Source organism: Poecilia reticulata, linkage group LG23 (assembly GCF_000633615.1).
Source record: "Poecilia reticulata strain Guanapo linkage group LG23, Guppy_female_1.0+MT, whole genome shotgun sequence".
In the NCBI taxonomy this organism is placed as follows: domain Eukaryota; kingdom Metazoa; phylum Chordata; class Actinopteri; order Cyprinodontiformes; family Poeciliidae; genus Poecilia; species Poecilia reticulata.
In genome coordinates this window covers 2605200-2630555 of record NC_024353.1, presented here as the reverse complement: position 1 = coordinate 2630555, position 25356 = coordinate 2605200, and the positions used below count along the sequence as shown (strand labels likewise).

Genomic DNA, 25356 nt, shown 5'->3' with positions numbered 1-25356 from the left:
TACTGAGTATTTTGCGTTGCTGCTCTGTTTCCCCAAACAAGAAACTATTTATTCTCTCCAAGCTCATTTGTAATACCCTGCTACTTCTATATTTTATCCAGCTTTGGCAGCTGCAGCTGTCTTTACCATGTTTTTGATTAAACTTCTTTTGTTCTGCCTTCAAGGTGGGAACATGTTTCATCAGCATGGAGGGACATCCGGGTTGAACTGGGTTCCATGAGGCCAACCAATAAAACTGAAACAAGTTCTTTATTTAGGCTGACACCTGGCTGGATGTCAAAACAGAGAAAAGTGCATCTGTTTGCTCCTTAAAGGGTTTAATTAAAACCTACTGTAGCTTCCAAGTGTTTCGGACTGTTAATCACTGTGATTATAAAGGAAAACTGGCCACGGTCCAATAGATATCGCTTTGGATTCTTCTGGATCTTTCCCAAATGTCATTTGTTATGAGTTGCTCTCCAGGACAGGCACCACACCAGAACCTTTGATCAACTACTTATGGGTTTAGATTTCATCCAGCGGGGGGCTACGACAAAAATAAACGATCTGATCTTTGTTGTGCTGGCAGAAAGAGAGCGGCCCAGTCCAAGATGACTCACTCTCAGCAGTCTGCCATGCCTGACGCTCTCCTCCACCCATCAGCCAATTCGTCTTGATCTTCCGCTCATTGCCGCCTCTCGGCCGCCATACTGCTCAAGAAAGGTGGACTCGTCGGCCCGATTTTCATCTCACAGGGGTGAGAATGAGCAAAGCGCTAAGCAAATGTGCTGAGAGGATTCCTGGCATTCCCCCGCTCGGCCCTGGTGGCCCGGATTGGTGTTGGGTTCCTGGGAGAGGGGGAAGAGGAGCCGGAGGAATCGGCAGTCGACTCAGCAGCTGACACCTCCTCTGATCTCTATCTCTTCCTACAGCCATAAACCAATCTGTCTGAGTTTTCAGCATAAGCATTGCTTTTCTTTTGTGGCCTCAGTTACAAATGCCAAGCTTTTTATCTTGATTGAGTAGCTTGTTGTGGTTTGGGTCGCAGCATTAAACATTCCCTGGAGATGCTCAGATGGGCGTTTTAAAGGTTTAAATTCACATTTTGAACGTTTTTATACTTCCATTGGGCCAGTATGGAAGTAACAAATTTTGCTGGACAATAAATTGTTCCAGTAGTTACTGAGATAAATGACAATATTGTCATTTTGAGACCAATTTATATTGATAATGGAATAAAAATGCAAGTTTATCCTGTCAAAAACTAATAGACTGTAATTTTGTACAGAACACTTAACTGGAGGACATTTAAAATAAAAACACGAAAATAATAAGTAAAACAGGAATAAAAACCACTTATAACCGAAACCATAAATAAAATGAATTATGTAATCTCTCTAAACAAAACTGACCATCAAAGAAAACAATTAATCATCAGAAGGAAAATTACGGAGCTCATTTATCATGCTATTAAGTCATTTTTATGACAGGCTTAGTTTCATCTGTTTCTAAAACATATCAAGTTCTTAAAAAAACAACAGCCATGGTCTTTAGATTGCTTTAAATCTAAAGACCATAGAACAAAGAACACAATTTATTGCATTTTTTGGCAATAAATTTAATTTTTTTTGGAGTCTGGGAAATGAGCTGTTCCTAATGTAACGTGACGTCCAAATGTAACGTCACGAATCGTTGCCTAGCAACCCCAATGAAGCCCAGCCAGTTACCTAGCAACCCAAGACAAGCTCCAGCACATTTTGTCAGCTAGTTTTACCGCTGTATGTGCTGTACAATGGCTACTGGAAAACTGGAATAGTGTTTGGTTGATTTACAACTCAGAAACCACTTCCTGCATTCTTGTTGGTTGTGCAGGAGGCTCTACTTGTGCTTTTCAAAGATGTACAGTTGTGTAATTGCTCATCTGTTTGCAGCCATTTTCATGTAAAAACTGGCTGGAGTTGGGGGGTGTGGCCAGCAGCCGCTTATTAGGATTTAAAGTGACAAGACGCTCTGAAACAGTTCAAAATAGTTAGAACTGACCTAAAATTCTCATCAACTATGAATGATTTTGTGCAAAAAATGTAAAGAACATGTTTTGTATCGTTAGATAGACGTATCCTAAGCTATTCAACTGCTTTAAACCTAAAGACCACAGAACAATGAACAAAAGTTAAAAATGAAACTCAAGATAACTTTTCAATATGGAGAAGAGCACACCATGTATCTTTCTTTTGTTTAATTCTTTTAACAAATTCAACCAGGTGGCTATCTAAAGACTGCTCTGAGGAATCCATGTTCACACTTTCTTGAATTGTGCTTTGCTTGCACTCTTCAGGGTAACATGGCTCTGGTGTTAAGCTTGCAAAACTGTTTGATCAGAGCTTGTTTAACAGACCACTGGCTTCTTTCAGCTCTCTGGGGAAAACCGTGTAATTACTGAGCTTAAAAAAGATCAGTCAATCTTTAACACGCATTATTCAAATGTTCCTTCTGCATCCAGGGAGAGATGTGGTAAAACCAGATGTTTGCAAAGTGAGAGAACAAATATAACGTAGTTATCTTATCTTTTCTAACTGCCTGAACAATAAAAATATGTTTGTTACTATTTTATATAAATTTTCTTAGTGTTTGGTATAGTTGGTTGCGTTTCAGCTTTATGACTTGGGTTGAATGTTTTGGGTGTCTTTCCAAAGTTGTTGTTATGCTTCTGGCAAATAGAAATAATTTTTGTGATTCTAACGGACATAAAACAAGGGAAGTTTGGTCTGATTTAACTTCAGACAAGTAAGGAAAAAATGTCTGTTTTTTTTATTCAGTTTATGCAAATTACATATAAAATCAGAAGCAAGGGATTAAATGTAATCATGTTATTTTTGTATCTTATTTTATTTATTCTATCAATAAATTTTTTGTGTTTTTGCAGTGTCTCTGTATGGACATAAAAATGCATTTATTTAAAATTAAATACATAAAATGTTCAAAATTCCTACAATTATGCCTGTAAGTATAATAAATTTTATTGGATGACAAATTGTCCTGGGAATTATTACAGTTTGTTGCTTTTCTACTGATAAATTGATAATGACATAATAATTTCACCCTCTCAAAGACTAATAACCTTAAATTTCCAAAATAAAACAACCAAAAACAATAAATAAATTGGATATAAAACCCACACACAACCAAAAAGATAAATAAAGTGTATTATAAAGTCTTTGTAAACAAAATTGACCTTCAACAAATATCAATCATCAGACTGGAAATTATCAAGCTAGTTTAAATTTATCATGCAATTAAAGCTGCAATACAAAACTTCTACAAAAATGTTTTGTTTTTTACATATTTATTAAAATTCTAATTATTTTGTGGCAATTCAATATAAGAGTGCAAACTGCAGAATTACACAACTCAGTCAGAAACAACCAATCAGAGCCTGGAGGAGGGTCTTAGCACTGTCAATCACACTCATGTTTACTCTTATTCTTTGCTAAGGTATAGCTGGTTCACCACACCATAGCCTGCTAATGATAGTTAGCATAGCCACTAAACCGTTTTCCTGCAACAATGAGTTGTTTTCCTACCATTAGCACATCGAGCAGTGTACACGAGGTTGATTTGCAGCGCTAAGTCCCGCCTCTATACCATCCTGTCATGACACAGTAACAGTTTTAACAAATATGGGGGAAAAAAACCTTATTTTTGTAAAAGTTACAAACTGCAGCTTTAAATGATTAACTGCTTATTGCAACAGGCTAGCCCACAGTACTAAACCTACAACACATAAATGTATCTTTTGACAAAAGTTTGATTGCTGCTTTACAATATTTAAAGGATTGCAGTCTTTTTTTGTTTAAAGTACATCACTGAGTTGAGCATAAAAACTGCTGTGTCATTTGCCAGGGTGTAAAGTCACCTCTGCCTGGCTTTCCTTTCCCCCTTAGTCACTCCCGGCCTGATTTAGCAGCAGCCACATCTTACTCTGCAAGGTGCACAAGCTGTACCCTTGATGAGGTATTTTTACTGGGAAGCCTCCCCTGTGACAGCCGGCTCTTTGTCTTCCTCCTGCAGCGCCGCTCTTGACAAACGTATAACGACAGAAACAGATTTCTTTCATGAATACTTCATAAAATCACACACAGGTTACCGTCTTTAAGTGTCTGCTGGGTTTACGCTCCAGCAAGGCGGGCTGGGTTTTCTTGGGTCACAAATTTATGAAGCAGGAGGGGGAACACCATCTGCAGTTTTTGGCTGCTGAATTATTCATCAGCTGGCTCAGCACTAATCTGAACCCAGAGTCTCTTTCATGGGGGAACATCAGTGTTTTACAAGCTGCCGCTCCTTTAATACCAATCATTAAATAACCAGCCAATAACCAACCAATAACCTGGAATGATCCACAATAAAGCCTTCATGATAGATAGATAGATAGATAGATAGATAGATAGATAGATAGATAGATAGATAGATAGATAGATAGATGGATGGATGGATGGATGGATGGATGGATGGATGGATGGATGGATGGATGGATGGATGGATGGATGGATTTTTCAGTTTTTACATTTAAACAAACGCCGCCACTGTAAAATATATTACAATATTTTAAATTAAAACTTTTAATTTACAGTCATTTATCCCATAGTTTATTTCGCTGGTGAACATATAACTGCAAATCAATCAATCAATCAATCAATCAATCAATCAATCAATCAATCAATCAATCAATCAATCAATCAATCAATCAATCAATCAATCAATCAGATTTTATCTTGATAGCACTTTACAACAGTGGCTACTGAACCAAAGTGTTTTTTATTAACGCATCAATAAAAACGCTGCGAATTTTACTCTTGTTTGTTATTTGGTTATTCTGCAAACAAATAATCCCTGTCAATCTGGTCGCTGTAAATAGCTTTAAAATAACTCAACATCTTTTTCTGTCTTATTTAGTATGGAAAAATAAAATGAGGCCTTTTTATCATTCAAATTAACAGTAATTGATATTAAATACATTTTAATATACGATGCCTTGTTATCCCATTAAATTTAAAGCTGTAACGTCCATTTTATCACTTTTCTGTGTGGCAAACAAAGATTTTATGAGACATTTTTTGAGTTAATTGGTCAAAGTTTCAGTTGCCCTCTATTGTTCTCATGGGGTGACATTTTTATGCATCGCCTTGATTAATTACCTAAATTTAATGTAATTAATTGACATGTTGCTGCTGCTACTATAAACAGTTTCTCTGTCTCTAGGCGAGCGTCTGTGCAACTTTGAAGCATCATGAATTATTGCTCAGCTGTGCCGATTATTATTGAGATCCTGAAGTCACGCCAGGGAAACCCCCTCTTGTCTGCGTCTCCCCAGCTGCTGTTTTAATATTTCATTTTCCAAATCATACATTAATAAAACACTAACCCTAACCCTAACTGACCCTAAATCTACCACTGAATAAACTAGGAAGTGTTTACTTGTCAAAATAAAAGCCTTAGTTTTCCGTTTTACGATGCTAACAGCTCACATTGTGAATGCGGCTAATATTACTAATAGAACTAAACCAAAACTAAAAGGACAACTCTGCTGGACTTTCAAAATAAAACATAAACATGCTCTACAAAATAAAGGCCTCCCTGTTTAACAAAGCTATTTATTGCAGAATTAATATATAAAGTTTTGCTGAAATTGAAACACTGATGGAAATGGGTCTAAAATATCCTTTCACAATAAAGCTTACAGATAATTGTAAAATAAAAGCCTCAGTTTTCCATAATTACTATTATTTTTTAAGATGTTAACTTAATTCAAATGCATTGAATTAAGAATAGAAAGTACATCCCTTATTACTAATATAACTGACCCAGACCTAGAAGGACAACTATGTTGGACTTTCAAAATAAGACTTAAAATAAAAGCCTTCCTGTTTTACTGAAACTGAAACAGTGATGGAAATAGCTCTAAAGCTTATAGATAACTACAAAATAAATGCCACAACATTCCTAAGCATTTAAAGTTTAAGAAAGTTATAACAGAATATAATACAGATTCTAAATAAGGTAATAAAATAATGGGAGTTGTTTTGCCAAACAGCAAAGATGAGCAGAAATTGTCTGGATCACATGTGGCTGGTGACATTGTGATATCAGGTTAAAACATTCATTCATAGACGTCCTTCAGGCCAAACCAGATGAAATAACAGACTGAAGGATTTCCTGAAGAACGTGCATATTTGGTCATTTTAATGGACCTGACACACAAACTGAATGCTATTTTAAGCTCTTCAAACCTGATGGACGTTGGGATGAACTCAGACATGAAACTATGGCTTTGCTCCAGGAAGTATGAACAAAGTTTCCTAGTTTATTAGGCAATAATTTAATTTCTGGTCCATTTCTGGCCATGTTCATCTGCGTTCTTAAAGTATGTGCAAATATATCGAAATACCTCGTTCCATCAGAGTGCATTTACTTCTAATTACCTTTTTTTTAATTATTGAAAGTAGTCATGACTGAAGAGCAGCATCAGCATCACCCCAGTATTAGCTGAGTTAATCTGAAGAGCTCAGCACCGTCTCATTAACAGCCACACCGTCCATCGATTCAGGTTCCACTCTGTCAATAACCCAGTAGTTTTGTCTATTCAGGCTATTGGTTGCCTTGGTTAGCATGGACATGTGCTGATGCAGCAAATAAAAAGCCTGTCTCATTAATTTGTAACTCGGTGTGATCTGGATAGTTTGTCCCTTGGGGGACAAAAAGACTAAAACACAAATTTCGACAAACTTGTCAGGTTTTACGAACTAGGAATATGAAAAATGATCTGGTGTTTACCAGGTTTTACCTCCATTGTAGAATACACACTACACATGCTAGTGTTAAATGAAAATAAATTGATATCATGAAGGCTGTGTGTAGAAAAACAAACATTTCAGCTTCTAACAAATTTTTGGCTTTGGATTTAGATGCACTAAAATATGCTACAAATCCCAAATTACAACATAAGCATTCAGACTAAGTGTCTATGAGTCTATGATAGTGATGAAAAATGGAAACCTTAAAGTTACTGAGTAAAGAATAAACACATGAGTGAATATATGAGCTTAATGAGCTCACTTTTGTTTATTCATGTCATCTTAGGAAAAACCAAGGACCGAGTACACAACCCTGAGGAACTCCTCAGTGGTATTTCTGACTGTCGACATAACTCCAATCATCCTTTTCAAAGGAAGTCAAAACTTAAAGAATGTCATAAATTTTCCATTTTAAGCTGACAGGGGATTATTTTCAGATTCTGCAGAATAACTTAAAAACTGAAGATAAATATCGTGGATAGAAATGGGTGAAGCATTTATATTTGATCAAATCTTTTATTTTGTACATATGTATGATTTTGTGACTGTTTGGCTTTAAGGATCACAAATCTCCCAAAGATCTTTCAAGTGAGTAGTCAAAAATACTCATATATAGTACGAGTATTTAGTATAGTATAGTATATATACTCAAACACATATATATATCTATATATGTATATATACATATATAGATATATATATATAGATATATATAAAGTGATCCTAGCAAATATAAAGTGATCCTAGCAAACATTGCAGTTAAATTTTGCTGAATGTTCATCAGGTCGACGTAATCTGTCTATTCATCTGATTTCGACTTGATTTGTGGAGCTAAATACAAAAGTATTCCATGAATTTGATCCATGCAGGTTGTATTTTTGTGCTGGACAGTGCGCTAGTTACAACAATAATAACAACAATATGCAATCTGACCTGGGAGAATATTTTGGTTGTGTAAACTTCCTGGACAAACAGCGAGGGAAGTGTCAGACAGGATTGCCATTTGCTCCCCCGAGACTGTTTTTACACCTCCTTCTAAATAAGGCTGCAGGCTGCCAGGACATATGACCACCGTCCCGATTTGGGCCCTGGACACAGTATCCATCCATCTCTCCAATGCTTGCTCAATGCCAATAAAAGCCAAACTCTCCCTCCCTCTCTCTCTCTCTTACAGACACCCTCTGAAGGTTTCCCATGTGAGGAGGATCTAGGTCAAGTTAGCTCTGTTATATTGAGGAAGACTGAAAAAATAGGCTGGTGTTCATTCAGAATAAGGAGGGAAAGGTTTAACAATGCAGTGTTTCCTGTTCTTTGTAGCAGACTGCCAGTCAGCTGGTTGAAAGAAAGCTGACCGTACACTGCAAAAACGCTAGACCTAAGTGTTTTTGGTCTAGTTTGTAAATATCTAAGTGAACTTGGAATAAGACAAAACTAATGTACAAGTAATGCTTCAGCAAGACGTAGGAGCCTGTTTTAAATCAACAATTCCTTAATATTAATGAAAAATGAAAGTTATACATTAAATAATCTGCTATTGAACAAGACATTTTTATCATAAGTCAAAAAGTTTTCTTCCACTTATACAATATTTAAATAATAACTTGCATTTTTCATCAATGTTGAGGAATTATTGTGTTAAAACAAGATCATATAGGCTGGTAAAATAGCATGTTGTTTTTTTTACACATTTGTTTAAAATGATCATCATGTCATGACAGTATAAGACAGACCATCTGTGAAAAAACTCTAACTCCTCTGTCTTCTCCCAGTGCTCCCAGTAGTAAACTGCAAATAAAATACACTACTCTGTCAGAAACAACCAATCAGAGCCAGGAGGAGGGTCTTAGCGCTGTCAATCACTCTCATGCTCACACCTCCCACTTGCTCTCAGCTGGTTCACCACAACATAGCCTGCCACTAACGCTACTGCTAGTTCAGTACATGAGGATGATTGTCAGTGCTAAGACCCTCCTCCTGGCTCTGATTGGTTGTTTTTGACATTTTTGCAGACAGTAGTATCTCAGGGAGGAGATGAAATACCTAGATTTTTTTCCAGATTATCTCTCATTATACTGTGACATGATGACAGTTTTAATAAATATGAAAAAAAAACATAATTTTTTTGTAAAAGTTACATACTGTAGTTTTATTAAATAAAATCATTTGAAAACGGCTTTTTGTTTTTACCTGATTAATTATGCTGGATATCAATTTGCTGATTTTAACCGTGAAACTGTAGAAATACGTGGGCAAACATTATATTTGCACAGTCATGGACTAGCATGAGGTTTTATTTTGAAAAGCACCGGAGGATGCTCTGCTTGTAAGTCCTTCTGACTTGCCTGAGGCTGGTGTGAAGGTGCAGCCCCCCCATCACTCCAATCAGACTTGCTGGTGCTGCTGAGGTCCAGGAGCTCTCTCCTCCTCCCACCTCCTACTCGTAATGGGGGAGCTGCATGCAGCGGTGAAGTCACAGTGATGTCATTTGAGGATGTGAGAGAGTAGGGGGCAAGGTGAGCTGATCTTGCAGTGAGTGGTGCCCCCCCTCCACGGCCAGCGTTGCCTGTACAAAGGCGCGGAGCGGCGAAAGATGGTCATCGCCACCGGCACCAATCCAAGCTCCGACGCGTTCTGTTCTCCACTCGCTCAGATCTCGGGCCATGGGGCCCTGATCTACTCTGACCCACAAACTCTGAACCTTCATCGCCAACATGCCAAAGGACAGAAGATAAGAAGAGTTGCTTTTTTAGGGCAGGTAACTTTAACCAGGTGCCCCAAAGGTAAACTGGATGGCCATTGCGCAAAGGTGTCACTACAGCATGCGCAGCGGGGCCGAGACGCACTGGACGCTGCCAGCAGTTATTGTTCTGTGGACTTCTCTGTGGGCAATCGCTTCCTCTTTCCCGACCCCGAACAGGACTAACGCCACTTTGTTAGAAAGGAAGTGGGAGACGCTTTTCTCCCGCTCCTATCTGGGTGTAAACGGGGGCAGATCGCAGCTGAACTGGCAGAGCGACTACTTGCAGGGCATCAAAAGAGTGCGGCGGCTGTACTGCAACGTGGGCATTGGGTTTCACCTGCAGGTGCTCCCGGATGGCAGGATAAGCGGTGTGCACAGTGAAAACCCATACAGTGAGTTGCATCCTGCAAAAATGCATCCGAAAGCGAGTGTGGCTGTGTGAAAGTTAGAGCCGGGTTTTTCCTTGCATGATATTTTGGTTGAAAGTTTCCGAAAGCAAAAACAAGAGCACCGTGCAGCTCGAAAACATGACACGAATGCATGACGCCGACTTATTTTTACCCCGCTGCAGGACACTCATGTTGCTCTCAGCACGCTGTAAACCACCCACAATGTCTAACATGCAAAAAGCTGATTACGGCACTCAAAACCGAGCATCATCCGAGTCGCAGTGCACCTGCAAGGTTACACCCATCACTGCTGCATAGGCCACTTCAACTTGTCCCGAAGCGCAGCGTCGCACTGACCCTGCCTCCTTCTAACATTGTGTCTCATTCAGGTCTGATAGAGATCTCCACCGTGGACCGAGGGGTGATCAGCCTGTTCGGGGTGAGGAGTCAGCTGTTTGTCGCAATGAACAGCAGAGGAAGGTTGTACGGCACGGTACGTAACAGTGCGCAACTCCGTCCCACATCCTGCTGAGTGTGAGCGGAGTTCACACAGAGCTGCTGCATCCGCTGCTTTATTCTGTCACTACTACATCCTGATGATGGGAGAGGAGAGGGAATCAATGAGATGTGCAATCTGTGCTGCAAATGTGACAGTCTGGGGTGTTTATAAAGCTTAATCCTTCTGTTATTTTTATTTCTGGAGTGCAGTTTTACCATTCGATAGTGTCAGGATCCTCAAATGTTCCCCAAAGACGTCTTGGTATCTGATTATTAATCCCATTTATAACTATTTCATTCAATATTTAGCACAATGATGGAACCAATCATTTATTTTTCATTTAAAAATGCATTTTATTTATTTTTCACTGTCCATCAGAAGAACCTACACAGAAAAAACAATGACTGTACAAGAAACTGATTTATTTAAAAAAATATTTTTTAAGTAGAGGCGTGTGAGGAGTTGTAACCATTTTTATTTTATATGCTGATAATGCTTATTAAAGTACACAGAATAAGTTTCAAACAGAAAAAATGCTTTCAAGTATGTTTTTTAGATTTTTTTTCTTACTTTTTAATGGATCAATTTGCCATAAGAAGGAGGTTAAATTAAAATGTGCATCACTAATTAAGACAGATTATTTGCTGAAATGTAATTTAAATGTTATTAAATGTTTACAAAATGGTTGCAGATGTTCATTCAGGAACTAAAAGTTCTTAACTAAAATACTGAAATATTTTAAAGGATGTGGATTTTAAGCCTTAAATTAATATGAAAAAGTTTATTTTATTCATTTACAGTTAAATATGAACAAGTTGATGTTGATGTAAACAAACGGAGTATTTAAAAAAATATATAGTATATCCTTTCTCTCAAAAGTGAATTCATAACCAACTAGCATCAATCAATAATCCATATAAATGCATCTTTAAACACAAAGCAGACAATATGTATTTATAGAAATAATAATAAAGAAAAGTATGATTTATCTTTGTAATGATGCAGCACTCTGAATTAATCTACCTCCATATCTCTATAGAATATATTTTACTGCTTTCTTAAAAGTAAAAATTGATGTGCTCTCTGGTTTCTTTAAACAGAAATATAACGTTACACATGTTTAGTTTTGACTTTGGGTTTTAATAAAAAATCTCTCATCTCTAAAAAGTTCATCAAATTTAGTCAAACTCTTTCAAAACTCATAATTTTGTCATTTATTTCCAATAATTTGTAATATTTTTGTTTCATAGATGTTATTTTCAATATTTTTTTAAAATAATTTGTAAAAATTGGGGTGCTTGTCATATCCATAACATTCTTTAAAATGCATCAGTTTTGACCTTATGTCAAAATTTGATGATGATATCAAACATTACTCATGAAATCTACATATTTACTATTATTTGGATCATAAATCACAGTTAATTAATATATTTATGACTAATAAACTTAGTCAAGGTCATATGTAAGGTCACAATAAAAAACAAGATGGATACATTGTTGTTTTATTTTCATTGCATTTGTAAGAAATGTATTGGCCTAAAACTTTCTTTTATGATAATTTATGATTTTATTTTGAAAAAATTTTAAATTTATCTATATGCATAATGTGAAAAACTTCTAAAACAATAACAAAAATATTTTAAAATTAAAATTTGAGGAATAAAAGTGAGATAATTGAAGGTTTTGGAAAATATTTCTGCAGTTTCTCTTAAAAAGGTCAACAGTTTAAAAGCCACTACCTGTCATATAGGGCCTTAGAACCGTAGCAAAGCACATATTAGAGCAATTTTATCAGATAGATCAACATAGATGTGAAGTAAAAGAAACAATTCTTATGGGTTTCAACCTTTTTACAAATACAAATCTGAAAAGTGTGGTGTACACTTGCATTAGCTGCAGGTCTTTTTGGTGCATGTCTCTACCAGGTTTCTATATGTGTAAAATGTCAGACAAAACATTAATTTTCAAGTCTGATCAAAGATTCTTACTTGGATTAAAGTCGGCCTTTGACTGGGCCATTCTAAACCATTGGATTGTAGCTGGTTTAATGTTTAGGGCTGTTTCCCTCCTCTCTAGACCTCCAGTTCTTAGCATCACACACTATGATGCTGCCATCGCCGTGCTTCACTGTGGGGATGGTTTGTTCACGGCGTTGAGCCCCCTTAGTTTGCCTCACTGCAAAAACACAAAATCTTACCATTTATTTGGTCTAGTTTCTAATGCAAACACTTGAAAACTAACCAAGCAAGATAAAGGAGTGTGTTTTAAATAAATGATTCATTAATAATGATCAAAAAGTTCTAATTTCACTGAGATTGTTTCACTTACAACATGGGAAAATGTCTTGTAAATGAAATAATCTGCCATCAATATTAATGAATTATTTACTCAAAACAAGCTTTTTTATTTTGCTGGAAAGTTACTTGTAAGTTGGTTTTCCACAATGCGTTGGCTGAAATTTTGCTGTAATACTTTCTAATTTTTGATGCTATCTGCTGGGTTTCTTATTCTTCATGATGCTGATTGTTCACTAATATTCAACTGGATTTATTCTGAGATTATTTTCCACACAGATGGAGTCTGTTTACTTATTTCACCCCTTCAAAGAGCAAAAGTAATCCTTGATTTCTTTTAGGGGTATCACAGTAAAAGGGGGTGAATACAAATGCACGCCATACTTTTCAGATTATCATTTGTTGTACTGTTTGTTTGTGGCATGAAATCCTAATGAAATGAATTGATTTTGTGACTGCAACATGGAAAATATGAATAAGTTTAAGATCAAACTCATTTTTATTTAGGATCAAAGGGCGAGATGCGGCAAAATATATTGATAATACTCCACATTAAACTGCTAAAATATGAATAAATTGGTGTCCTTGCATTCGATGACAACTTCTTTCAGTTAAATAATACCAAACTGTTTTATATTGATGTAATTTGGAATAATGCAGATTAAAAACTTCTTTGATTTGATTGACAAAACAATATTTAGGAACTATTTATGTATCTCTCTAGTACCTAGAGGGTCACATAAAAGCTTATGGTGGCCCAAATTTGGCCCCTGAACCACGAGTTTGACAATAATTTCTGCAAGGCATTGTTTGCAAATTTGATACTTTCCTCTCAAAAACATAATAAAAATACACATTTATCTCCACTGCTAATGATTAATAACAGTAAATGCTCAGTTACACCTCAGTATTTTCTCACTACTTGTGACTCAGAAGTTAAAAATTTCTCCGTTTCCAGTCTTATAAAGAACCGGAGTCAGAGCGATGAATGGGAAAGTCGCAGGGCAATCTGCAGTTCAGCACCAAAATGGCCGAACTATATATAGAACATTGTAAAAGCTGCTATTTATTATCACTTTTAATAGATTGCACCTCATTAAACCAAGTGACCCCACATAATGCTGTAAAATATCAATGTGGACATGTTACTTTGTGTTTGAACACTTCAGATGGAAAGAATTACTGGATCTTATTGCTAACAGTATTTAGCAACAAAACAAACACCGACTTCGTTTCCAGTTCTAAGACAAATCAAATCCAACATCAGTGCTATTTTCCAAAGCAATTCCTTTGAAGAAGAAAAAACTGAAACGTATTTTGGTCAAAGTAATTTTGTTCTTCATTCAGTGAAGTAAGAGTAGGAAAACATGATAAAATGACTCTAGTGCACTGCAAAAACAAAACGTTTGCCAAGTATTTTTGGTCTAGTTTCTTAGTACACTTGAAATAAGACAAAAGTAACTTACAAGTAACTTTTCAGCAAAATATATGAGTTTGCTTTAAGTCAATAATTATTTAATATTGATTAAAATGCACTGGTTCTACTAGCTGATTATTTCACTTACAACAAGACATTTTCCCATCAATACTGAGGATTTATTTATTAAAACAGGCTCCTATATGTTGCTGAACAGTTACTTGCAAGTTAGTTTTGTCTTTTTTAAGCATATAAGACTAGAAAAAAATTCTTGGTAAGACTTTCTTTCAACCTCAGGGTAGTAAAAATACTCCTAAAAGTACATCTTTTCCAAAACGTTACTCAAGTAAATGTATCTAGTTGCTACCAAATCTGGATTTAATGCAACCAATTTGGAAAAAACGTTGCGTCTTTTCAGTCAGTGTGTGTAAACATCTGGTACGTGATGTTTACTGACGTAAATGTTTCTTATCCAGAGCCTCTTCAAGGACGAGTGCAAGTTCAAGGAGACGCTGCTGCCGAACAACTACAACGCCTACGAGTCTTTTGTTTACAAGGGCTTCTACATCGGCCTGAGCAAGCACGGCCGGGTAAAGCGAGGCAACAAGGCGACCACCGCCATGACTGTCACACATTTCCTCCCGCGACTATGAAAGAAGCTGACATTTTCAGAGAAATTTGCACATGTGGATGTTCCTCCAGGTAACAAAGATGTAGAAATGGAAAGTCACGACAGACGCACCCATGAACTGCGAAGGAAAACACAAATATTTATTCTGTTATACATATTTATGTGTATATTTGGATAGCCGTGTTTGTAAATGTATGCCAAACTGTGCTGCTTATTGTTTTTCTGGACAGGGCGAGTCGAAGCCCGTCCCTGTCCCACTTTACCTTGGTGCTTGCTGAAACTCAACTACACGCCACTTACTTTTCTGAGATGGAGGGTGAGCTTAAATGCTGTGCTTTTAAAGAGTGAAATGAATACTTTTTATTACCTCAACGAACCACTTCACTAGATGAAGGACTGCATGGACTTCTGCTCAAATATCCGCTGAGTTTATCGTTTTATTCAAACCTTTAAATGCTTGACGGTTCACTGCTTGGTTACTGTTGTCCTGCAGTGGAGGGGAGAGAGAAATTTAAATGCACTACTTCGTTCCTGCACGATTTAAAGGTGCCTTGGTGTTCCCACTTGCTGGCCCCCTTTAAACCTCTGTGTAAGAGACACCCGGGCGAGTCAGAAATAGGGCTGACGCTCCGGAGAGAGGGCCTCACAAGAGGGGGAACGAGGGAGGAGGGGGTCGGCTATCTCTGGTTTATTTTCTTTTCTGTAATTAGATCGATTAAGTAATAAACAATCTGTGGTTGAGACCGGAGAACGGTCGGCCATGGATGCTGGCACAAGGCCAGGTGTTTTACTGTGTAGCTAAGAAAACAGGGTGGAAATCCGTATGTGCCACAGCATGGGGGAACGGTTCGGGTCGGACCTGGCTTGCTTCTGCACAATTATCCACTGAGCGGACGAAGCAAATAGCAAATAGCAGTAGAGTGTGCTGCTGTTTTTTTTGGGAATGCGAAGCTTTTAGCTGCTAAAGGAAATGGAAAACAATGTAAATAGCTGCAAGTTTAAAAGAAGACGTTTTTGTAGCACAAAAAATACAAAAGGCTGCACAAGAAACCAGCAATGATGCTACTTAAAACACTCGGTTTGTCTTTGGTTTTGTGTTTTTGGGGATTTTTTAGCAGCCTTTCTGTCTTTTTCAGACCTAAATGCAATTTTGGCGCTCAGCACCTACATTAAGGCTTAACTATTTCTCCACAGAGGAGGAGGGGCTTTAGGTATAAATAGCACCAGTTTGTTCACAAAGCAGAAGGTGGAGGCCGTTTTGCAGACTCACGAATCGGATATTCTCGTTCAGTATTCCAAAGATGTTTTTCTCGCCTCGTTCTCTGAATTCCCCAGACTCCACCGGAGTGGATCTACTTGTAGTTCCTGCAGCTGTTAACTGCTTCATTCCTGTGCGACAGGAAGCAGGAATATTTAAACCCAGGAAAGACGTGTGCATGCTGTCTTTGTTTGTCAAACCGGCCCTCCCCTGCAGGAATGCGGGTCTGCCAGGATGACAGGGGCGCTTCCCCACATACCTGAACTCTTGACAGGCTGCGCTGTCCACCTCTGCCTGTTTGCTGCCCCCAACCTTCACCCGCTGCAGGGAGGAACCTTTCAGATTCCAGTTTTAACCTGTCAGCTTCCTCCTCTCATTTCAGCCTTTTTTAGTTCAAGGTCAGAGTCACTGAGCAGCCTGTGGTCAGGGTGGTCTGTTGTCCACAACAGGAATTTAGATCATCGTTTTAAAAGTGCTCATATCCCTTCATGTGTCGGATAAAACTACAAACTGTATGTGAGATATCAATGCAAGTGAGAAAACCGTGAAGTGGAAGGAAAAAGATTTATGTTTGTTGTTGAATTTGGCTGTGAGTTCTGAAGGAGAGCAGTGTTTTGTAGGTTTGTAGTTGTGCTATACGGCTTACCATTTCAGATGATGCATTGAACAGAGCTCTATGTTATGTGCACATCTTGAAATATTGTTTTAGGTGACTCATTATCAGTACCAGACAGATTAGGATCCGTTTAACATGTTCATTACATTTAAATAATTCTTAATGAGATTTTAATCTGCCTATTTTAAGCTTCTCTTGTCACTTTAAACTCAACATTTAAACTCGCACGTGAAAATGGCTGCTAACAGATGCACAATTATACAAACGCACATTTTTGAAAAGCATTAGCAGAGCCTCCTGTGCAACTGACAAGAATGCAGCAAGTGGTTTCTGGATGGTAAGTCAACAACAAAACACTTCTGTTTTTCAGCAGCCATTGTATAGTGCATGCAGCAGTAAAATCAGCTGATCAAACAAGCTGGAGCTCAACTTGGGTTGCTAGGTAACGGGCTGGACTTTGCTGGGGTTGCTAGGTAACGCACAGTGCCCATCGGTTGGTTAGTTTGGTTTATTTAAAACAGAGATAAGGTGCAAAAAACATTAATAAGCTAATTTCCATCTGTATGAATGTGACTCAACAATTGGGAGGTTTTTGAAATGGCTCGTTTTCCAGACACCAAAACATTTCCAAAAGACCGCTGAGTGTTTTTTTAAGCGCTTGAGCTCTTTTCAGAAGCAGTTGAGACCCAAATGGAAGAACAAAAATATATAAAAATATGAATTTTACATAACAGATCCCCTTTAAACGTTTCCATTACTTCATCCCTGACCTGTCTGCGCTGTTCCTTGGTCTCTTGATGCTGTTTCACCAAGTATTTACTGATAAGATGATTTCAGGAGGTTATCGGTTGCAATGGATTTTATTTGCTGGGGGAAGGATGAGATGATTTGTAAAAGAACCTGCTTCCTTCTACTTCATAATTTTGTGCTACTTTGTGTTGGTCTGTCACATAAAATCCCAGTTAAATGCTGAAACAACAAATTTGAAGGTTCTTGAGTAAGTTCACAAAGAACTGGATGAAGTTTTATTTTTTCAACGGATTTCATCTGGTAACTGCTAAAAACGCATCATTTTACCATGTTTCCTGCTCTTTCCTCAAAGCGGTGGTGTTTCTGTAGCGAGGACCTTTGCAGAGTTGATGCAGTCTGTGATGATGCAGGTGCTGAGCTCACCTCTGCTGCTGCAAACCCCCCGTCTGTCCTGACCTCATGCTGACACGCCTTTTGGATTCATGTCTCCTCGCACGTAAAACCGCTTCAGCGCAGAAGGACGAAGAAGCTTTCCTAAAAGAAACAAAGATACGAATTTGTAGATGAGGCTGCATGCTAGTTCCTTTGGAGATTCCTTGGAATTTGATTTAGGCTAAGAAAGTAAAAGTTAAACTTGCACATCAAGAAGTCTGATGTCTCTAGTAGCACTTTAAGGCGGACATCTTGATCAGTAAACAAAAGCAAATAAACATGTTTGACACTTAAAACTCAGCGTTCAGCTTTGATCCAAATCTTATTAAAACAAAAAAGGAAAAAAAAAAAAAAATTCTTGCTATTTATTTTTCTTTCCACATCTTATTTTCAGTTTAATTTAAGTGACGGTAGGGAAAATGTCGTTTTATGTTTGAATGTACAGCAGCAGCCTGAGTTTTGAGGCGCGTGCTTCATCTGTTCTCGATTCCTTTGTTCTCATATACCTCACCTCCTGCCTTAGTTTTGGTTTGCTGATCACTGTAAAACAAGAAGAAACAAACTGTAGTGATTTGTTTCTGTGGGCAGACATTGCTAATTATTTTTGTTCCTTTAATTTTTGTACGTATGTGCTGTGCACAGCAATCTACTGTATTCCTGAGACAAGAAATAATAAAAGTTTGTTTTGTTCTTTTTTTTTTAACGTGTGACTGATGATGTGTTGTGTCCACATTCAAAACTTAAAGGTATTTGATAAAGCTTGTAGAAGAAAAAAAACAATTAAAACCACTGAATTTGACTTTGTTTAGGACATTTGAGTTTGTCAACAAACTACATCCATGACGCTCATGGCAAAGCTCTGCTTTATTTATAGTTTTAGTCTAAAATTAGACAAGAAGATGAACTTACTGTGGAGTTTATATCTGGCACACAGCATTAAATAATTATGCTACCTCGCCCTGAAGCAGACTAGTTAATGCTGACATCTTCTGGTTTGTCTTAGAGTCTTTGCTTTGTTGGGAAAATCTAAGAGTTGCTCAGTAAGCAGCAGCTGCAGACGTTGATCAAAAAACATAACCAGCATAAAAAGACAATGCAAGCTGTTTGAGTTATTTATTTTCTAGGAAATGAGACAGAATCTGGAAACGCAAGTGATTTTCATTCTCCCATTCTTTCTAGAACTAAGAAAAAACACAGTGCTGCTCAGAAGTTTACATACAGCATTCAACAACAATCAATGGTTACAAAACAAGGATCACAAAGAAGTCAAAGTTCTGAGCAATCTGCTTCGCTTTTCCATCAAGAAACTTCTGAGCTGATAAAACATTTATGCTTCATCTGCAAATTTTCAACACAATTTGGATTTTGGGGCTTTAAAAAAGGCAATTCTAAACAGTAATGAATAAATTTAGATTTTTGTTTGGGATAACTTAACTCTCGATTGTGTAAGTTTAAACAATTTATCCCCAATAATCTCCCTCAGAAGAAAGAAAATTAGTTTAAATGTTTGAAACTATTCAGGAAACACCAAAGGACGCACTGTTATCCACAGAGTAAATCTGGACAAGCCAAATACATTCTGGAGAAAAGTTTTATGGTTCAATAAAAGTTTGCAGAAGTAAAGATGAGGTTTTCCAGTCTAAGGATACAAAAACTGCCCAGCATAATGGTGAAAATGTACAAATTATACATAAAAGCAGCACAAATCTCAAGAAATCAATCATTTCACTGTCCAGAAGAGTACAAAATATCACCAAGAAATAAAACATCCACAGTGAAATCAAACTTGTGCTGCCAATTCTTATTTTCAAAATCATTTATATATATATTTTGCACGATTTTATTTAGGTTGGTAGAAATGAGCAAGTTAAAAGTGGAAAAGATTTTAATTTCTACAGAAAAGCAGAAGCTCAATTCCTCGAGAGCAGGCATTTTTCTTCTTAGAAAACATAATTATAGCCAGTTTACTGTTTCCTGTTTCTGCATTCTTTCAATAAGATGCAGCTTTTGAGCCTCTTCTGTGGGATTAATTTAGTAAGGGAATGTCTCCATCTGCTGGTGAAACAGTGGAAATGTGGAGACGTGCAGGTGCGTCAAAGCAAGAAATAGGACGGACAAAGTCTCGTGCGTTTGTAATATTTGAGCAAAAGTTGCCAAGAATGTAATTTGAAGCATTAATTTTAATCAAAAATTACAAAAGACATGTAATTTTATTTTAAACTGTTTCAGGTCAATATTGAATATTTGTTATAATTGCACAATCATATAAAGTGACTCAAAATGACAACCTGAACCGGAGGACTATTAATAAACAGTTTAAAGTGGAGGAGGAAAGACGTGTAACCAAAAATACGAGCCGTGTTTGACCAACAGCTCTGGGATAAACACACCGAGGTGGAAGTGGTCCTTCCGTTTTCAGCAGCCCGCACATCTTTGCGGGCGACTGTTTTGCTTTTTTTTCCTAGCAGGAGTGGCGCTCGGAGGGGTTTAAAAAGGTGCAGTCCGCAAACTTGGGCGCAACAGAGCTCCCAGTGGAAACCAGCAGGATGGACGTCAGCAAGCGACCGGGGATGAGGGACACCGTGCTGGCGCTCCTCCTCGCCGTCCTGCAGGGTCTCCCCATCGGGGAAGCCTCCCCGAACCCGTCCCCGTTGGCTGGATCCAACTGGGGGAACCCGAGGAGATACGTCCACCTGCAGACCTCCACGGACCTCAGCACCTTCTACCTGGAGATCAGGCCGGACGGCGCGGTGCGCAGAGCCACGTCCAGGACGTCATACAGTAAGCTCTGCTTCACGTGAATCTGTCCCTTTAAGGCTGAAAAAATATCGGTCTTTAACAATTAAAGTCGATGTTTGTTTGTTTTTTTCACCTGCAGGTGTAATTCTACTGAAAGCTGAAACACGGGAGCGCCTGGCCGTCTTCGGAGTCAAAAGCAACCGCTACCTGTGTATGGATTCAGAGGGCAACCCCTACACCTCGGTAAGCATCCAGTCATTGAAATCACGAAAAAGACATTTTTCAGTAAATTTCGCTTTTATATGTTTGTTTTTGCGGAATTTATCTACTTTGACGCACTTCTTATCGTCGAGTTTTATCTTAATTGATTAGTTTTTTTAAAATATATTTTTATTTTAATTGTTCCTTCACAATATAATTTGTCGCAATTAATGTCATTCGGAAGTTGTTTAAACCGCTGTGTTGTGCGCGTCTGGCACAACTTTACGCACAACTTGTAAAGCCGTCTTCTACTCTGGTACACAAGCCTAGTTTCAGCAGGACATTCCTCAGTAAGGATTATCAGAATTTTAACTGTAAATTGCGCAAAAACACAACAAAACATTGTTTGATGTTAAAAACAGTATATTGCAATTCGAATACGCTGTTTTTTTTTGCCAAGTTTCAAGCCAATTATTGTTTTACTTTTCTGCGTTTCGGAAAATAATTAAAGTGCTTTAATGTAACTTTAACGTTCCTTTACTTGTACGTTTTTTATAACTGTTATTAAACAAATGAAGTTGAACTAATTTGAATTAATTAGTGGATTTCCAGAAATATCTATGAGAAAACGTCAAGAACTTTTTATTGATTGATTTGACTATTTTTTTCAACTTTTTTCTTTCAAACTCGTTGTGCTGTAAAGAAACGTTTCACAGAGGGGAAAAAATAGCTCATATAAAACTGTTTCATCTCAGTTTTTATCAGATTTTGGAAAAATAATTTTAAGTTTCTAAGGTACTGGGGTCACTTGAAAACTCACAAATAAATTACAACTCCTTATCAAATTCCTTCAAGTTCAACAAGTCAGTAAATTTAAATCATGGATTTTTATTTTACAACCAGTTTAAGCCTCTATCATGCGTTTTTGTTTCTATTTAACATGAACTAGAACTTAATTAGTTTCATTAGGTTCAATTTTTAAAATGTTGGGAATTTAATTTAATTGTGTTTTAGCTGTTCAGCCTCACATGTATAAGTCAAATAAAATTATACAGCGTTTCATGGAGACACTTTTTTTCAATTGCTAAGTTTTATTAAAAACATAAAAAATAAATCAGAATTAAATTTCTTAGCTTACACTAATACTATAAATGGTTAGAAGGTAAAGTTGCTACAGTTGAGAAACATTTTAGTTTGAGACTTTAATAATTGTTCAATAAATTAGCAGAGTTTAACTGCTGAAAGACATTAAAATATCTTAAATGTTTAAAATTACTGAACAAAACAAGTTAAATTCTAACCAATTTCACTGAAGAAAATAGTTGATTCAACTTAAATAACTGCTTCGATTATTGAAAAAGTCTATCCTAGTTAATTTATTACATTTATTTTAGTTTGACAACTTAATAAACTTAAGAAAGTATAGCTCGTAGAAACTTAATTCAATTATATTTGTTGATTGAAGCTTTATTATTTTCCTTAATAGCATTACAAACATTTTGCACATCTGGTTAGCCTCAACATTCAGCTACAATACTTGGTTAAAATTAAAATAATTTAAATGGCTAATCTTCATAACTTCAAAATTCACGTGTATGCTAATAAAAAAAACCTCAACTCTGAAATTTTTACAACTTACTCAACTAATACAGTCATCATCATAGATTTTGGTTTCTCACAGTAAATTTTGTTAGAATTTACTGTTTGACACATTTATGAACTAATAACACTTTTAGTGACAAAAATGTAGCTCTAATCAAAAATTATTCACAATATAGACTGATAAAAGAAACACTTTGATCTGAATCCATATTTAGTAGCGGGCTGGTATAAATACCGACTGATATAATTATTGATTAGTTTTGTTGTTTAAAATATTTTAAATTCTACCAAACTGGTGGCGTGACTTTTCCTGTTTTATCTCCACGCCTTTTTTAAAAACATGTTATTATTTTTAAGCAGTTGGGAAGCATAGTGACGAAACCTTAAAGTGCAACAGCGCAAGTCACTCAAAAGGCTGTTGCTCGGCAACAAGAGTGAGTGAGTTGTTGCTAGGTAACCAAAGAACAAATGCGCCAACCTAGCTTAGCTGGCCGTTAGAGGTTACGCAGCTGAAGTTTTTCCTCTAACACTGTTATCAAAATAAACCAAAGTGGTGATTAATGTCAAACCTTCTTCGTCTTGCAGTCTGTTTGTCTCAGGGAGGAATGTTTGTTCAACCACAAGCTTCTGGAGAACAACCGTGACATATACTACTCCACCCGGAATAGCATCCTGTTCAACCTGGAGGGCTCCCGGCAGGTGTACGTGGCGGGCCAGAATCTGCCGCAGACCGCCCTCTTCCTGCCAAAGAAGAACACGGTGCCGCTGGAGCGCCTCCTGCTGCACAGGGGGAAGAGGAACCAAGTGGTGGACCCCTCAGACCCACACAACGCCCTCATCTTCCAGACCGAGGACGGCTCGGACTCCAGGGCCGTGCGAGAGGATGACGGAGACCTGGAAGTGGAGGTGGAGACTGAGGTTGGGGACGACGGGGTGAACGCCTCCAGGGAGACGCCGCAGCATGGTCCGTCCAACCACGACCCCTGGAACGTACAGTCTTCCAGACAAGTTAGCCCCCGGATCACCGGCACCGTGGGACGAGCTTAGAGGGGCAAACTACTCATAAAGCTGCAGCATGGAACTTTGATTAAAAATACATATCTTTACATATTTGTTTAAACTGTTACTATGTTCTGACAGCATGAGACGAAAAATCTGGCTCCTCTGTCTTCTCCCAGAGCTAACTAGAAACAACCAGAGCCAGGAGGAGGGTCTTAAGCGCTGTCAATCATCCCTCTGCATGAATGCTAATGCTATTTAACATCGACACAAATCACTGCTTATAAATCATTTTCCTGTAACAGTAAGATGTTTCTCCTCCATTAGCGCATTTAGCAGTGTACATGAAGATGATTGACAGCGCTAAGGCCCTCCTCCTGGTTTTGATTAGCTGTTTTTGGCTGCATTTCTTCAGACGGCCATAGTAGCCAAGGGAAGAGGTGGAGATTGATCTTTTCATAGATTACCTGTCTCATAACAACCCGTTACAACGTGGAGAGTTTAAACAAATATGTAAAAAACCTTTTTTAATTATAAAAGTTACATTCTGCTACTTTAAAGACTTTAGATTAGGCCAAACTGCTGGTGAATGATTTAGAAAAGCAGTGTTTCCACGCTGAAGGTGGAGCTTTTCACTTGAGTTGCAATCACTTTTGCACAATTTCTATTATATTTAATATTCAATAAGATCAGATCTTTAGATTTAGCCGTTTTTTTAAATAGTAGTTTAGATACTTAGTTAAATTCCCAAAACGTAAATTATATTCCATGTATTTAGTTGGGTTTTTTTTTCTAAAACTAACAAAGCTCAGTAGAATATTTTCAAACGTAAATGTGTACTTTGTGGGTTTTCACTAACAAACCCACAAAGACAGAAGCCTGACTTATCCTACCTCTGGAGGACCAAAGCTGCTGGTGAAGCCAGCCAGGCATCGCTTCAAATCTAAATGTACATATAAATATACGTACAAGTAGCTACTAGTACAGTTAGGGTTTTATTTTTACTGCTTTTACATATCAGATTTTTTGTTACTTGATAAACCTTAACAACAGATTATTATTTAATGTCGATTTTAACTGCATTTGTCCACCATCCAATACATGACTTGAAAAGAAGGTGACTACAGGGTAAAAACTTTAACAAAGTCAAAATTTTGAGCTCAAATTTGACCTCTTGTGTGATAAACAATCAGGTGCTGGACACCCAGCAGAACAAAAACAACCCAAACACTATTTATTTATTTAAATCCATTCCTTTATTGTTATTTATGGTATTTATAAGGACGCTTTACAGTTATAATGTACATACAAACTAAAAAATAAAGGTTTACTTTTGAATGTATGAGCTGGAGTTGTTGTTGATGGAGATTTGCTTGAATTTGGTGCAAAATAAAGAGAAAAGGAAGCATTTTCAGCGTCTGTCTGCTACCTCAAGCGCTCTCCAGGTTTCCACTCACATCATAACAATGTGGCACATAAATCACATTAAATACTTTTTGACACCTGAATGACAAATCCACGTTAAAAGAAAAGTTTGATTGCAGAGTCCCGATTATACTGGAGTTAATAAAAATGTAAACTGTTGACTAATCTTATATCTAAGGTTCACTTATTGTTTTATTTAGATTGTTTTGTTAAATAGTGAAAAGGCTTTTAAGATTAACATTCAACAACCTTCACAATTATTGGTAAAAATATGTAAAATGGCTTAAAATAAATTGTTTTATTGCAGCAGCACAAATTTTTACACACAAAAAAAAACAACTTACGTACAATTGTACTGGTGGGAATAAATATTAAGAAATAAAAAGAAGCTTTTTTCCCCCATTCATCTTTTTTTTCTCTCTTAAAATTCTAATTTTAATCTCAAGCTTCTGGCATTTTTTTTTCTGGAATAAATTTTAAAAAAAATCATAATTCTGACTTTTTCCTCAAAATTCTAGGTTTTTTCTTAGACCT

The 25356-nt window shown here is 37.2% G+C and overlaps 3 protein-coding genes across 3 annotated transcripts in view; 2 read left to right on the top strand and 1 right to left on the bottom strand.

Annotated features, from left to right (window-relative positions):
• The window catches only part of LOC103459171 (probable polypeptide N-acetylgalactosaminyltransferase 8), a 40961-nt gene extending 22377 nt beyond the window's left edge, over positions 1-18584 (bottom strand). Inside the window, exon 1 of the mRNA XM_008400504.2 lies at positions 17752-18584. The gene's annotated coding sequence lies outside the window, so the exon portion shown is untranslated. The remainder of the gene's footprint in view (positions 1-17751) is intronic.
• Positions 8992-16883, top strand: fgf6b (fibroblast growth factor 6b). The gene is made up of 3 exons (XM_008400503.2): positions 8992-9959; positions 10346-10449; positions 14646-16883. Exons 1-3 carry the CDS (start codon positions 9617-9619, stop codon positions 14820-14822), a joined length of 624 nt encoding a protein of 207 aa, XP_008398725.1. The 5' UTR covers positions 8992-9616; the 3' UTR covers positions 14823-16883.
• Positions 18585-20247: 1663 nt separating the features above from the next.
• Positions 20248-25201, top strand: fgf23 (fibroblast growth factor 23). Its single transcript, XM_008400505.2, has 3 exons — positions 20248-20637; positions 20735-20838; positions 22984-25201. The coding sequence occupies exons 1-3, from the start codon at positions 20403-20405 to the stop codon at positions 23443-23445; spliced, it is 801 nt and encodes a 266-aa protein (XP_008398727.1). The 5' UTR covers positions 20248-20402; the 3' UTR covers positions 23446-25201.
• Positions 25202-25356: the final 155 nt, after the last annotated feature.

What these genes read in the sequence shown, in the direction of transcription:
- fgf6b (XM_008400503.2), top strand. Translation starts at nt 9,617, where the DNA reads ATGGCCATTGCGCAAAGGTGTCACTACAGCATGCGCAGCGGGGCCGAG. An exon ending in GCACAGTGAAAACCCATACA is followed by an intron (nt 9,960 to 10,345) that starts GTGAGTTGCATC and finishes TGTCTCATTCAG; the next exon opens with GTCTGATAGAGATCTCCACC. An exon ending in GAGGAAGGTTGTACGGCACG is followed by an intron (nt 10,450 to 14,645) that starts GTACGTAACAGT and finishes TTTCTTATCCAG; the next exon opens with AGCCTCTTCAAGGACGAGTG.
- fgf23 (XM_008400505.2), top strand. Translation starts at nt 20,403, where the DNA reads ATGGACGTCAGCAAGCGACCGGGGATGAGGGACACCGTGCTGGCGCTC. An exon ending in CACGTCCAGGACGTCATACA is followed by an intron (nt 20,638 to 20,734) that starts GTAAGCTCTGCT and finishes TTTCACCTGCAG; the next exon opens with GTGTAATTCTACTGAAAGCT. An exon ending in AGGGCAACCCCTACACCTCG is followed by an intron (nt 20,839 to 22,983) that starts GTAAGCATCCAG and finishes TTCGTCTTGCAG; the next exon opens with TCTGTTTGTCTCAGGGAGGA.